The sequence below is a fragment of the Xenopus laevis genome, chromosome 6S (genome assembly GCF_017654675.1).
Source record: "Xenopus laevis strain J_2021 chromosome 6S, Xenopus_laevis_v10.1, whole genome shotgun sequence".
Lineage (NCBI taxonomy): Eukaryota > Metazoa > Chordata > Amphibia > Anura > Pipidae > Xenopus > Xenopus laevis.
In genome coordinates, this window is record NC_054382.1 from 60198951 (window position 1) to 60215062 (window position 16112).

The following is a 16112-nucleotide window of genomic DNA, read 5'->3' on the forward strand; positions in this document are numbered from 1 at the left end:
TTTGTCCTAGTGAATGGAATTATGAGCAGTAATAAGCATGACTTTGTGAAGGATAGGTCATGTTAGACACATTTGATTGCTTTTTATGATGAGGTAAGTAAGATGCTGGATAGAGCTGGAGCAGTAAATGTGATCTATTTGGATTTTGCCAAAATTTTGATACAGTGCTCCACAAACAACTACTTTTTAAACTGCTGTTTGCAGAGTGCAAGCCCCTTCTAGAATATGACATACAGTTTTGGCCTACAGCTCTCAAGTGGGGCATTATTGAATAAAATAAAGTCCAGAGAAGGGGAACTAATCTGGTAAAGGTATGGAAAATCTCAATTAGGAGAAAAGATTGGCCAAGATGGCATAGTTTACCATGGAGAAGAGGCGCTTAAAGGGGGATATGATGTGTAACTACAGTATATAAGGGGATCATATAATAATCTCTGAAATTTACCAGTAGGTTCTTTCAGCTAACACAAGGGCACCCATTCTGATTAGAAGAAAGGAGGTTCTGTCTAAATATTCGAAGTGAGAGATGTGAAGATGAAGAATTGTATCCCTGAATTAGTCACACTGGCTCATACATTAGATGGCTTTAAAAATGCTATTTAGCATGTGAGGGAATACAGGGTTATGGAAGATAGCTCACAGTACAAATTGACCAGGGACTAGTCCGAAAGTAACCTTATTTGAGAATGAAAGTATTGGTGAGTAATGTCTTTTGTCCTGGTTGTTGAAACAAAACCAGCTCTCGCACACCCTAAATTTAGGGGATTTATCAAAGGTAGAGGTGAATTTTCGAATGAAAAAAATTCAAAATTCGAGCTATTTTTTTTGTGTACTTCGACTAGGGAATAGCCCAAATGCGATTCAAATTTGAAAAAAATTCTAAAATTCGAATATAAAAATTTACCATGTACTATCTCTCTAAAAATTCTACTTTGACCATTCACCATCTAAAACCTGCCAAATTGCTGTTTTGTCCTTTGGGGGACCTCCTAAAACCTATTTGGAGTCAATTGGTGGACTTGGAAAAATCAAAGTTTTATTTTTGGAATTCGGCCGAATAGGGACCTATTCGACCAAAAAAATTTGAATTCAAATTTCTAAGTTTTTTCAATTCAAAATTAGACCCTTGATAAATATGCCCCTTAAAGATATGTAGCAAGCCATTATGTTCACATTTATCAACCTCTTCTTGTCAATCATGGAAATTATTCTTATTAATTTATGCATTAATCAAATTGTGTTCAATTGCAGTGAACTATCATACATACAATTTTTCATGTAAGAGAAAAAATGTGGACAATTATTCTTTACATTGAATTAAATAACAATCAGTACAGATGCATTGGCCCCTGAGTATTAACAGAAACATGTCAGTGGATGGCGTTTTGGGGGAAAAGGCTTCCAACGTGCTTCTAATAAAAGAATTCAATAAAGGTCATAAAGGATTAAAAAAAAATAAAAAAAAATAAAAGTAAACATTTTAATATTACAAAATATAATTGTGAATAGTGCCTTTTTATAGGTGAACTAAATGTAAACATGTTGTTCTATCAATGATCTTGCAAAGCCATTGTCTTCAACTGCATTTTGCAGGGTAAAGGGATATAGATACAAGACATAACTGTTTATATATACAGACAAATATTTCACCAGAATCAACAGTTGTATTGTTGGGAGAAATTGCTTACAGAGCACAGTGATATAAACAATTCACAGTATTTTTTTCTGCTGTATGTTGAATTGCAATATTTTTTTAAACACGTTTATACTATGTACAAAAGCAAAATATTCACAAAGAACAGTTAATTAACTGTTTCCTAATTTTTCCCAGTAACACCACTTTTTACATATTCGGATTGATCTTCCAGCTTACATAATGTTTATTAAATACAAGGAATCTTGTAAGCATTACCTTTTCTACTATCAGAACAAATTTTAATTAATTTACAGTATTTATGAATTCAGTCAGATATAGAATATATTTTGTGCTATATAAACACAAATTAGGATAACCCTAAATATTCGTAGCATCCAAATATCTTAATGTTAAGTTATGCATTCTTCCAGCAGTGTGTTACAGGATATTATAATGACTTGTAATTAGAGGTGGCAAGGTGAGAATTATCACAACAGAGTGTGAAAATAGTACCTGCAAGAAGTGAGAAGCAGTAACATGAAAACATTGTACAATCAAAAAGGGAAAGGATCTGAATATTCAGCAAGCATAGCAACAAAATATAACTACCAACAGTATCCCAGAACTATAGAAACCAACAATATCTGAAAGCTACAACCAAAAATCATGAGATCATATGTTTACAAGCTATATTCTACAAAGGTCACTTAAGGAATGCAATAAATAGTGTTTGCTCAGTAAAGGTTTTATATTGTTTGTAATAATCACTGGTTCATTTTAAATTGTTCTAAATTTGATATGTGTAACTTCAATTTGTGTTTTGATGGTACCCAAAACACTGCACATTGGGCTCTTCTTATTTCTGCAAACCTAAAAGGCAATACTTAATAATTGAGGTACATTTGAATAGACACTGGTGCTATTTTAAAGTCTTTCCCTATGAGCTTGTCTATCCATTAAATATTTGATTTTAAAAGGTAAGGCAGCATAGGTTACTGCTTAACATTATATTCTAAAAATGGTTCAAAGATTTTCATTGCATAACAGATGCGCTCATAGGCTTTACATCTGACTTTACACATCAGTAGAGCTGAGGCAAGAAATACCCATCATGCCAATATAGATCATCGTCATTATTTATTTCTATAGAACCAGCAAGTTACATTGCACTTACAATCATTTTACAAACAAAACAAAAATAGAATCAGAGGGCCCTGCTCACAAGATCTTACAATGTAAAGGATTCCTCAGTAGTCATGCTTGGTTTTATAAACTGTCTGATTTTATACTGCATATACAATACCTATTATTAGAAACATTACATATGCATTTTAATAGACTAGTGTGCTATTGTGCCATTGCAATTTACTGTGTTAACCTACTAATCTCAATTTATGATTGCAGGTAAGCTTTATTTTTGAAAATATAAATTATTTATCACTAATTTCTAGCTACTTTGCTTAGCCAGTTACATGAAATGCATGGCTGCTCAGAGAATGGCAGCTTGCAGCTTTTGCTATATTAAAACCCCAATTACTGAGTAAGACTGCTCTTATAGTTTCCAGCAGATTCAGAACTGCACCAACCCCTGCATACCTCCAAAATCTAACAAATGAATAAAAATCTGAAGGAGCATGAATCTTTTGGCAGGAAAACTGCAAGTTACTCTGTTATCCAAGCAGAAGTGTGTTTGCATTTTTCATTTAGACAGTTAACTACTTAGTATATGCCCTTTCCTCAGACCATGGACTATTTGCATCTTTTCATTATGGCTTTCACTCCATTTGCTTCATTTTTCAGCTTCTCATTTCTGGCTGTCCTAGCAATCACAAGCACATATAGATCTATGTACCTCTCATTGTGGGATGATGTTTAAAAGACCACATTTATGCCAGTGACAATGCACCATTAATCCACATTGTATATAATTTTATATATACTGAAATCATTTTTGACTTGTGTTGCACTTTCATTTTGTGGACAAAACCATTTTTTAACAGTCAAGACAGTCATCTTTAGCTGAAATAAGTTTGCTGGGTTAGCAGACATAATGTGCCTTTTCCAAGGTCATAAGAAGCAAACAATGTGTGTTAAGCCAAATCTCCAATAAGAGACCAAATGTCTACATCTCTACCCTAAAAATCATCAAATTTTAAGTTGATATTCTATAAATAAACAGAGATAAGGTCATTCACATAGAATATTAGGTAGAAGGGTATTGTGTTTAATTTAACAAATATTACCTTTCCATGCATTAATAATCGTATGGTCAATGTCACATTTAGACCTCCCTCTGGCGCATTTGTGTCGTTAGAGTTCATTTCTGGAACTTCTTTTTTACACTTGCAACAAAGGAGTATTAATGCTTCTTTTCTATCTGCAATAAGAAATATAAAAACATTAGCATCATTAAGTAGATAAAAGAGTTGCAAATCACACTTTGTAAGCTCGTAATTTAAGTTTTCCTGTTGTTTAGTTAATTTAGCTATATTTGTGGCTTAAAGCATGTTTAAAGAATTAGTTCAACTTAGAGGCAGCATTTAGGGGCCTATTTATTATGTTGTGTATAAAAATTGGTGAGGAAATACACCCCACATCAAGAGGCATTATTGTGTAAAAAAATGTGTATTTATCAATGGTTTTCAGCAATCACACACCTCTGTGTAAAAATCCAGTGTAAACGGAAGCATTTGAAAAATTCTTGAAAATGCTATGGGAAAATATGTTCATCCATTAAGATTTTTTTCTTGGAACTTCTTGAGCTTCTTGAATTTTTCCCATAAGGTCTGAAGTCGTATAAAATAACAGTTTCAAACTCTGTATTTTGGCGGCATGAGATAAAACACATTTGTTAAATTTGCCATTTATTTTAAACAGCTTTTTAAACCATTTTTCTGGCATTAATGTTTTCTGCAGAATGATAAATAGACCCCTTAGTATGTTTTAGGATGAACATTAGAGACAAACATCACCGGTAATGTTGCCCTTAGCAACCAATCAGTATGATAAACAGGCCCCATAATGCAGTCTCATGATACTTGCTCTTGTTGTGTACAGTATGTACATACAGAGGCACTGTATGCTGTGTATAATAATAATCCAAAAAAATCTATTACCTGCTGCTGCACAAAACGTTATGGGTTGACATAGTGGATTTTAATATAACACGATGTATTTGGGACACAAATATATAAAATTATAAAATATATATAGATTTATTCTTATTAAAACCATACCCATTTACTTTCCAGTGGTTTCTTTTTTTAATTATTATTATTGTTGTTTTCCTCTTGCCTCCATGAACTAGCTCAGGAAATATTGCAGTTACACTGAATAAATCTATGTTAGCATGTTTCATTCTGAAATACCTATGAAATACATAGATGATTCATACCTTAAATCTACTAGAAAATCATGTAAACATTAAATAGGCTGTTTTTTCTTAGCTGGGATCAAGAAAAAGGTACTGGTTTATAAATACAGAGAAAAGAGGAATCATTTTTAAAAATTCGGATTATTTGGATAAAATGGAAATGGCCTTTCCACAATTCTGAGCTTTCTGGATAATGGGTTTCCGGATTACAGATCCCATACCTGTATAGTGTGGAGTATGATATTCGGAGTCAATTTGCAATCAGCTTTCATTTTTTATTATTTGTGTTTTTTGAGTTATTTAGCTTTTTATTAAGCAGCTCTCCAGTTTGCACTTTTGTCAATCTGGTTGCTGAGGTCCGAATTACCCTAAAAAGCATTCACTGATTTGAATAAGAGACTGTAATATGAATAGAAGAGGAACAATGAAAGTAGCAATAACAATAAATCTGTAGCCTTACAGAACAATTATTTTTATTTGTGGTTATTGTCCACCATTTGAAATTGGGAAAAAAGAAGAAGGCAAATAGTTTGAAAACTATAAAAATGAAGAACAAATGAAAAGCTGCTTAGAAATGGCCAGTCTGCAACATACAAAAGGTTAACTTACAGGTTAACCACCCCTTTAAACAGTTTTTGCTGACTTGAGAACTGTGGTCTAAAAATAATCTAATTCCATACTTTTGTTTTTTAAAGCAAATACTGTAGGTAAAGAAATAACACTTTGGTTTTGTATGTATACAGGTAAACAATACTTATTTGATTTTATATGTACAAACATTATCAATCAAAAAAAGCACAATAAAAAAATGTTAAGTAATTCAATTTGCTATAATATATATATATATTATATATATGTAAACAAATTAATGCCACTGCAACACACTCCACGCCCATTCTCCAGCCCTTGACATTTTCCAGTGATTAATGGGTTAAGAGGAGTTGATGCTGCCTCAAGACCACTGCATACATGACTGCCAGGTCACTGCATTATTCGGATTTGGTCTGTCTGTTTTCTGAAAATGGAAGCACATTGGCCTGTGGCTCAAAATGTATTTTAGGCTCAACACAAAGACCTCATTTGCATAAGGTGAATAAGAACCACTTGCTCAACCGAGCAGTGTCACAGGATATTTGTGTTGCGTTTGCCTTGAAGCACAGAAACCTGCCAGCTTAATTTATGGAAGAACTGATGTTCTTATAATTTTGTATGGCATATTAAGATTTTTGGAAATGTTTTATCCTGTTAAATTATCATGGCTTCCTATGCACATAGGAGTTAGTTATATCAATTAAAATATAGATGTTTGACCACACACCTCTGTATTTATACATGCTTTTTTACATATGTTGCTGATATGGAGTCATTGCATGTATTATACATTTCCTAGGAGATTATCTATGAACTGTATTATCCAGATGGAGCAACATAATAACACTGGTGTTAAAAATGTTACTTCCTGTTAAACAACTTGATTTCCGATGTATTCAAACCATTAATTAAATGTAGCACAGTGCATGGATTATATACAGCACAAGATAATTAGTATATTTTCAAATGGGATTAGGTACAAGAGAAAAGGAGAAGAACTGATTTTATTGGAGGTATATATAGAAGATGTATGAAGCGATTCGATTAGCAAAGTATACAAAGCATGAGTGCTATGACTTTAGATTTACTGTTGAAGAATTTAGAAAGCCAATGAGTTGATACATTTACAGTCTTAAATCACACAGGACTAAGTAGGTTGCTTTTTACATACACATAAACAATACACATTTCTGAGTATTTTAATTGCATCAAAATTAAATGCTCAAGTGATACCCGCTGGTAGTCTATGGCCACATCTGTCAACATGACATTGAATAAGACTTTGCCTTCCTAGTTATTCAAACATAATTTATAGGCTGGTGACTGTTGAAAGCAAGCAAGGAATCAAATCAACAAAGAGGGTAAGTATTTTTTATTAACTTTGGTTTAATTTTTAATAACTTGTTCAGTCTTAAGTACTAAATGGCAAAGTTTGGTATGCTTTTGTGTTGCAGTTACATTTCCCTTAGTTTGAGGTGGGTGGGGTTTGAATAGACAGTATAAATTGCTCTAGTGGGGACTCTATAAGTGGAGTTGCGAAACAAAGGAGTTGAAGTGGGGATTCTGTAAGTGGAGTTACAAACTCAGGAGTTGAAGTGGGGAATCAGTAAGTGGAGTTAAAAACACAGGAGTTTCAAACTAAAGGAGTTAAAATAAGAGTTTGATATATATTCTATTTTCTTTTGTTTCCACTTTGTTGATCTGGATAATGAACGCTAGCAAGATTGAAGGTCTGACCCAGTTAGGGTTGCCACCTAGCCGGTAAAACACCTGCCAAGGCTGGGGCCGGTATTACAAATTTACCGGCAATGTAGTTGCCGATAATTTGTAATACCCTTAAGAAAAGCCCTTGGCCTTCAATGGAAATTTACCTTTTCTTCATCGTGTGATGTGGCCCGCCCATTTTTGCTGCATGATCCATCGGCTCTGCCCCTTTTTATGGCACAACCCCTGTGGTTCCGCCCCTTTTTGCAGCATGATCCCTCCGCTCCACCCCTTTTTGTGTCACAACCCGCCCCTTTAGTTCCCGCCCCACCACTGGCCGGTAAGTTTTTTTTTTTAAAAGGTGGCAACCCTAGACCTAGTGCACATTCTGCTATGTATGCAGATTTGGAACTAGCCTTTCAAACTGCTTACCTCTGTGGCAGTTGTGAGCAAATTGCCACATTAGAGGCTCGTTTTAGAGCACTAGAGCAACAAATTGCAACACTGTGTCGATTGACAATCTTGAGAGGAGTCTCTTACTCACTGAGCAGAACCTAGTGGGGGTAAGATAGTTTGAAGCGAACAGGACAGCAGCAGGATGATGAAGGAGTAAGCTGGATGACAGCTAGAAAATCTGTGGGCAAAACAAAAAGGGAAGCTGCTCCTGGGTTTATACATCCCAAAAGAGTTGCCAGATTGTGTAAAGAAAATATGATTTTCTGGAATTAAATTAATATTGCAAAAGTAAGGTTTAACACGTGTTAAGGCCCAAAGATTAAATATTGCTATTTACACTTTTAGTACCAGTCAAACTGTAGCCTACAGGGATTCATTTACAGATCAACAGCGGGTAGGCTAGGTTTGTGCTACAGTAAACAATGGACAACAGCTATGGGCTCCCGGGCTATTTATAGAACAAAAGACCTTGGCCTAGGTGCTCCACGCCCATCATGGTGGCAGACACTGTACCCCACCCAAACCTGTTTAGTGAAAATTGTCTCTCGCTATCTGAGTGGGGGAGTTTACATTATCAGTATGGGAAATATTGGGAAGGATCACCAGTTTGTTTGAATAGGTCCTTCATGTACAGGTGAAGTCAACCTTGTTTAGGCTGTTAAGTTTAATTGGTTCAGGATACCCAAGAAATTAGCTTGCACGGAACTGCTCAGGGAATCTCATTGAAGGCTTTGAAGTGCCTGAACAAGTAATCTTGCATTGAAGGGGCCCAGAGATTCTACATTCTTGAAAAGACTGCAGCTCTTCTGGAACCTCTGCTATTACTTCAACTCCTAGACAAAGCAAAGTAAAAGTGTTTTATTCACTATAATGGACTAAGTATTCTATGTAATGTTTAGGATTGTTTGTTGTTAGCCATTTTCTTTAGTAAAGTAGTATATATGTTATAAGATTTAGGGGCAAACTAACGCGTTTCTTGCCCTTGTGGCACTTCCTCAGAATTGCTGTTTGGCCTTAGCCTAGATAGGACCTCCTACAACCTATCTTGAGTGTTTGGGCAAGTTTTGAGAAATCAAAGGATTTTTGGTAAAATTGTACGATTTAATTCTTCGTTTCGAAGGATTTCATTGTACGATCGTACAATTTTAAAAATCCTTCTACTTCGAATGTCGAACTATCCTATTGGATGGTCGAATTTCGAAGTTTTTTGCACTTTGAAATTCGACACTTAGCAATTGTGCCCCCAAATGTGTGGGTGTTTGTTTCCTTGATGTTTACTGCAATTTCTGAATTCAATAGTGCCCTAAGCATTACAGGAGTGGCAATTCTAGATTGGCCGATCTCTCTAACAGCCAGGAGACTAGTTTCTCTAGTAGTAGTAGTAGGAAGGAGAGTAGAGCTAGGCCAAAACAGATTATGGTTATAGAGGATTAAGTTAGGAAAGTGGACAGTGTAATTTGTTGCCCAGATCGCTACAATCAAACAGTTTGCTTCCTGGTTCCAGGGTTCATATGTAGTTGATTGGGTAGACAAATTAGTGGGTGAGGCTGGGCATGACCCAGCTGTCTTAGTACATGTTGGTACTAATGACACAATTAATGGTAGAGGAAGGACCTTAAATAATGAGTTTAGGTATCTAGGCTCAAAGACTAAGGGAAGATATTCAATTGTTTTTTTATCGTAAATTTTTAGCCTGTGCCGCATGCAAGTTTAGGAAGACAGTGGGAGCTTAGGCAGCTAAATGTGTGGCTAAAGTCTTCGTAGGAAGGAAGGGTTTGGGTTCCTAGAGCACTGGGCTAAATTTTCCTTGGGGTACAACCTCTATAGAAAGATTGCACCTCAAAGGAAGGGGGTTCGCTGTGCTGGAGGAAAGAATGGCTAAGAGGTTGGAGGTAGACTGGACAGTGGCATTAGTAAGAGGTCATGGGGGGGAAGTGAGGGGGCCATACAGTTTACTAGCTAGGGAGATTCCTCTTTAACACGAAAAAACAAACTTATAGTAACGTTAAATGTAATTCACCATTAAATAATGTAAATATCAAAGGGAAAAGTTAACCTCCGCTGTATGCTGGCAAATGCAGTGAGTTTATCAGATAAAATGGGAGATCTAGAGTTAATTGCATGCAATAAAAACTATGATATTATAATTAGTGATGGGCGAATTTATTCGGCAGGCGCGAATTCGCGGCGAATTTGCGCGATTCGCCGCCAGCGAATAAATTCGCGAAACGCCAGCGAAAATTCACGGCAAAAATTCGCCGTCATCAAAATTTTTTTTTTAAAAAAAAAAACGGGCGCCGGCGTCAAAAATGGGCCGCCGTTTCGCTAATTTTTCGCCGTTTCGCGAATTACGAAGCGCAAATTCGCCCATCGCTAATTATAATTGGTATCACTTAGGCCTGGTGGGATGAAACATGTGACTAGGCTGTCATTTTAAATGGCTACACCCTTTTTAGGCAGGACAGAGGGATTCAAAATGGTGTAAAACCTGAATTAAAGCCATGCTCTAAAAAAATAACAATGGATGGCACTGGGGAGGGTGTGGAATCCCTTTGGGTTGATTCTTTGTAGCAAAAACTACAAAGATAATTATCATTGGTGTATGCTACAAACCATCTCGAATAAGTGATGAGTTTGAGGCCCAGCTACCATTACAAATGGAGGCTGCTTCACAACTAGATTATTATTATGGGTGATTTTGATTTTCCAGACATCCAGGTTTAATGTTAATGAATGCACGGTTATTCTCTTTGGCAGAAATAATACAAATGCAAGCTATACACTAAATGGCAGTAAATTGGGGGTTTCCTTAATTGTGAAAGATCAGGTTTTCGTAGATAACAAGCTGTCTAATTCCAAGCAGTGTTATTGAAAACATAATTTTGCCTGTTTTAAGTCCCTGGTAAGACCTTACATGGAGTATGCAGTTCAGATTTGGGCTCCAGTCCTTAAGACAGATATCAGTGAGCTAGAGAGATTGCAGAGACGTGCAACTAAACTGGTTAAAGAGATGGAAGATTTAAATTATAAGGGCAGATTGTCACATTTGGGGTTGCTTTCTCCAGAGAAAGCAACCCCAACTTTGACAATCTACCCCCAATAAAATGGATCATCAGACCAGAGGCCCCTTTTAGAGAAAAATAACTTTTATTTGCAGCAACGTAGGTGGTTCATCACAGTGAGGACAGTGAGGTTGTGGAATGCCCTGACGGATGATGTTGTGAGGACTGATTCTAACTGCACTGGCATAGGGTTCTTCTAGCGAGCACCAAGGATCGATCCTCTTCTTGCTTCTTCGGGTCTTCTCATGGCGGCGCATGTGCAGTAGAGCGAAAAGCCGAACTTTCACAAAAAAAACGTCTATTTAGCTCTGCTACGCATGCGTCTGCCTGGGAAATTTAAAAACTGAAGAAGCAGGAAGAGGATCCCTCCGTGGTGCTTGCTAGAAGAACCCCGGGCCAGTACGGTTTCTGCTGATAGGAGCACTGGCCCAGGGTGTCAGGTAAGTAAAATTAATCACTTGGGGGTGCCTAACTTTTGGCACCCCCAAGTAGAAAATGGTATTCCTTCTCCTTTAAACTATTTATTCAATTTAAATTTTTACATTTTATTTATTATATAAAAAGTGTTGAGTAAAACGCAAATTTGAGGCATCCAAGCTTTTTTCCATGATTTTATTTATTTTTATTTTTTTTTGGATTTTTTAATAAATTTTTTTTTTAAATTGTGAGTTTATTCGAAGAAGAAAAAAAAATTACAGAAATCCGAATTTCGATATATAGACCTCTAAGAGTTTATTGTATTATAAATCTGGAAAACTGTAGCATTATGGTTTTTAAAAAACTGAAACTGGCCAATCACAATTAAATCCTAATATCCTATAAAATATACAATTCTGTAACCATGAGCCTTATTACATGTGCCCCTAAGACTGCATCATATATATTGCACAAGGTACAAAATAAAATATACACCTTTCCTGTTGAAGAAAGGCATTTTGTTTAAGAAACTGGTAACAGCAAGTACTGCATGCACAGATAATTATAAATAAATAAATAATTGCATAAGTAGTCCTATAAAACTGTAATTTTGAGAGTTCATCTGAATGTATTTCTACTTGAATTGTCACACCAATGTTGTGGTGTGCTGCAACCATTGTTTTATCAGTGTGAGTGGAATGGAACTGCTTTCTAAGAAATCTGATTTCATAAGTCAGTGGATATGATTCCTTTGAGCACATGCAATCAGACATTCTAACTGGACTTGCCCAGAAAACATCAAAACAATTTAACCAACCAGTTGAATTAGAATGACAAAGCAAGGAACCAACATGACACATTTCTCATTCACTTTCCAATGTTGTAAAATTGACTATTGGAATATGCTTTTGCAAGGAAAGTATCAAGAAAATAAATTTCTTCTGTAAGCAGTCAGATTTCATTTGTAAGCAGAAAAGAATATTGTTGAGCCTATGTATACATAGCCCTCCATTATAACCCCATGACTTTGCTTTTGTTTCACCCAATAGTTTTGCATTTAGCTTTTGAAAGCAAACAAAAAAAGTTCCCCTCTGGGTAATGAAGTGATAGTCTTCTACTTCCAGCAATTCACCCATGGAACTAACAGCAAAGATTGCAGCAGAATATTTAATGTACTTTTGTGCATTAGAGATTTGCTCAACAGGATACCTCAGCAGTATTTCCGTGTTTATCTCTCACAATGACATATCAGTCAGGTTTATTTTTCACCTGCTATGTCACATTGGCCATACAATTGATTCAAGATTTGAGTTTTATGCAGATGAAAAGCTCAATTTAGCATTTTAATTTCAAACATGTGTTTTATCTGGCTTAGTACTGTATAAATATATTGCACTGTTATAATTATGATCACTTATTCTTTGAGGATTTTCCTAAGAGAAAAAATTTAGGCAGGGGTGAAGTAGTGTTCTGCAAAAATGTTAAAACATAGGCAGTGGTGAAGAAGGGTTCTGCAAAAATACAAAACATAGAAAGAAGTACAATGCACAGCTACAGAAAGGGTCATATCTGAAGCCTAATATTGCATTTCGTACACCCTTCCCAATGATTGCTAGCTGTGTGTCCGATGCATATTGAGCCTGCAGCATGCTAAAATGATAACCTCCACCAGAAATTTAGCAGAGAATCCTGATTTTGCAGGAATGTTCTATTACACTTTTAAAGTAATGATGATTTCCCATCACTATAGGAGAATTGTGGGTGGGAGGATGAGGATCAGAGTGCGCCGGTAAAATCTGTCCATTTGGTATGATAAACATTTTGGATACAGTTATGATTGTTTGGTGCACCAAATACATGTTTTCATTTGTGATACTGCCTTTCTTTAGTCACCTGGAATTTTAAGAAAGTGTATTTCTGTAATTTGGATCACCATACCATACGTCTAATATAAACATTAAAGTCAATAGGATTGCTTTGTCATGAGCATTGATTCACGCAGCTTTGTACCATCAAGTACAATGCATTGTTTTACTATTATAGAGAAAAAGAAAATAAAAAATCAGAATTATTTGCTAAAAATTACTTAATGGAAGGTGGCCTTTTTGTTATTTGGGGCTTTTTGGATATAAAGTTTCTAGGTAAGAGATCCCATACCCATATGACTATGAAGATTTTCATTCATCCAGGTCATGGTATATCTAGTATAGGTCAATCTAAAAACAACTGGACTTGCTGAGTAATCAATGAAGATGTTTCACTACTCATCCGAGCAGCTTCTTCAGTTCAACTAACTGGTGTGAGAAGTTCTCGGCATATAAACTCTTCCACTAATCCATTTACAATGGCACATTGTAACTCTTCAAAGAGGTGACATCTGAAGAAACTCACAGAGGTGTTGATTCTGTGTAGTTACTGTGATAGGATTATCCAATGTGTCATGCAACTCCTAGAAACCGGTGTTACTTGTGAGAGTTGCATGAATGGATGTGTGAAGTGTTCTGAATCCGCCGGGGTACCCATAGTTCCATTTTTTTTAAAATTGTGTTCAAACTAGGGAAATTATCACTCACCCATTTGCTTTCTTTTGCCTAGAGCAGTGATCCTCAACCAGTGGCTCGTGAGTAGTGATGGCGAATAAATGTTTTCACGAAAAAAATCTGCTGCAACAAAAAAAATTGTCGCACGTAAAAATTATTCAGACGCCTATTGAGATTAATGCATTTGGACAAAATAACCGCATGTATAAATATGGTTGCTTGCGTCAAAAATTGTCAAAATTATTTTGACGCCCATTGACTTCAATGCGTTTTGCAAATTTTTGCTGTTTCGCTAATTTTTTTGCAGTTTGGCAAATTATAAACAGGATAGATTCGCCCATCACTACTAGTGAGAAACATGTTGCTTTCCAACCCCTTAGGAGCAAGGTTTGGTTGCATAAAACCAGACAGATCCTGTAGGATGCCAGTCCACATAGGGTCTACCTAATTAATCATTTAATTAGTCTTGCCTAATTAATCATATAGTAAACTGGTAAATAAATGGTAACCATACTTTCAATGAAACAATGGCCAAAATATGCATTTTTGCAATGTTGTTCACACTATTTGGCACCTGTAATTTGTACCTGTAGTAGCAGTACCACCATCACCACAATGCCTATTTTGCCAATCACATTGCCTGCTTGCTTGGAAACACAGAAGTTCATGATTCTAAGTGACAATTATTAGACAAGTACTTTCCAGAGCACCCAAAATCACTGGATAGAATTGTTAATGTTCATATGTTATGTTACCCCTTTTAATTAAGTGTAAAACCACAAAAAAACTAAACTACAAAACTTTAACATCTAAAAGATTCCAAGGTCATGTAGAAGTCAATGGCAGCTGCCCATATCAAATTGTTAAATATTTACATCGAGGCTTTAGAGGTTATCGGGATTTCTTGCTTTTAATCTCACAAAAATTATTATAAAAACAGGGGTTTATGGCTTGTTAAAATATGACAAATAGCTGGATCTAAAGGAGTGCACAATGCAATGTTCTATTAGACCTTCATTGTATAGCTTTTTCAGTATCATGGCTGTTTAATCTCCAGCACTCCAGAATCTTTAATCAATGCACAAACATTTTTCATTGATTACACAACATAGGACCTATCAAGATATCATTTTCCTATTGATATTTGCTTTATCAGCTGCTTCTGTGGGAAAAGGCATCTTAGACTTCCATTATGATTAGTAGAATTAAATAAACACCCTTCCAACTGCAGTTTGTGTAAAAAAAAAAAAAAAATCTAATTTATATTTTACACTCAGTAGTTTGATTACATGGACCTTAAATCATAAAATAAGGGTCCAAGTCTTCTAGATTTACTACTAGATTTGAATGCCATCAGCACACAATTACTTTGAATAATGAAACTCTAAAATGATTGCATACAGAGCAGGCATGTTGGATACCGGCAGCTGACATTTAACGCTGTCCCTGGTTACATAAAAATGGAGAATGTAATGTCAAGAATCATAAGGAAAGCAAATATTTTTCACCAAATCAGATGCAAGTTTAATTTCAATAGTTAGCTTTGCTGCAAGAAGAAACATTTATTCATCAAACTCAATGCTTTAACTATTTATTGTATAAATGACAATTAGTAATGGGCGAATCTGACCCGTTTCGGCAAAAATTTGCGAAATGGATGGAAAATTCGCAAAATGCATTGAAGTCTATGGGCGACAATTTTTTCTTGATGCACAACAATTTTTTTCACCCATTACAGTCTAAAAGCGTCTTTTTTTCCGGCTGTTTTGACAGTTAATAGACTGTGTGTGGGGGATGGTGTTTGTAAACTGTGATGTCTGATGTTTACTTTCCCTCTCAATTAAATGTTAATTAAAGTTAAAACACTGTAATATCTGATAGACTTGTAAGAAAACAAAAACTTTTTTATTTTATATGAAACATAAGACCTTATGGAATCAGAGGTTTACAAAGTCCAGTTTACAATGAAGTGCCAATCATTCCACTGAGCAGAGGAGTGAACACAGGCCCTTTTTATCACTGCCAGCATTTGCTGAAATGGAATACTTTCCATGTGTCTGTATGTAAGAAACTAAAATGGCTGAAATGCCTCAATTGATCCTTAACCCCTTTGATGCACAGCCCATGAGCTATTTCCAATGTATGCTTTAACACCATTCACTGAGAAAACGTTTAACTCTGTAAAGTACATGCCAGCCATGTATCATTTGTTGTTTTATGAGTAGCATACAAAAGATTAAATGCAAAAGATTATATATAGATATTGTAAATGAAGGAAAAAAAAGCACAAGCAATAATTCCATGCTGCACTTTACAGTATCCTGGGTACTATC

At 35.6% G+C, this 16112-nt stretch overlaps 1 protein-coding gene across 15 annotated transcripts in view; it reads right to left on the reverse strand.

Annotated features, from left to right (window-relative positions):
• pcbp2.S (poly(rC) binding protein 2 S homeolog) overlaps window positions 1-16112 on the reverse strand; it is a 495331-nt gene that overhangs the window by 67431 nt on the left and 411788 nt on the right. For 10 of the 15 annotated variants that reach the window (XM_041567625.1, XM_041567626.1, XM_041567622.1 and 7 more), the window contains one exon: window positions 3880-4013. In XM_041567625.1, coding sequence (XP_041423559.1) covers window positions 3880-3957 — 78 coding nt within the window. In that variant the 5' untranslated portion in view covers window positions 3958-4013. Of the gene's footprint in view, window positions 1-3879; window positions 4014-4293; window positions 4437-13812; window positions 13832-16112 lie in introns of those variants that run through there. The other 5 variants (XM_041567631.1, XM_041567630.1, XM_041567629.1 and 2 more) reach the window with 4 other exon arrangements.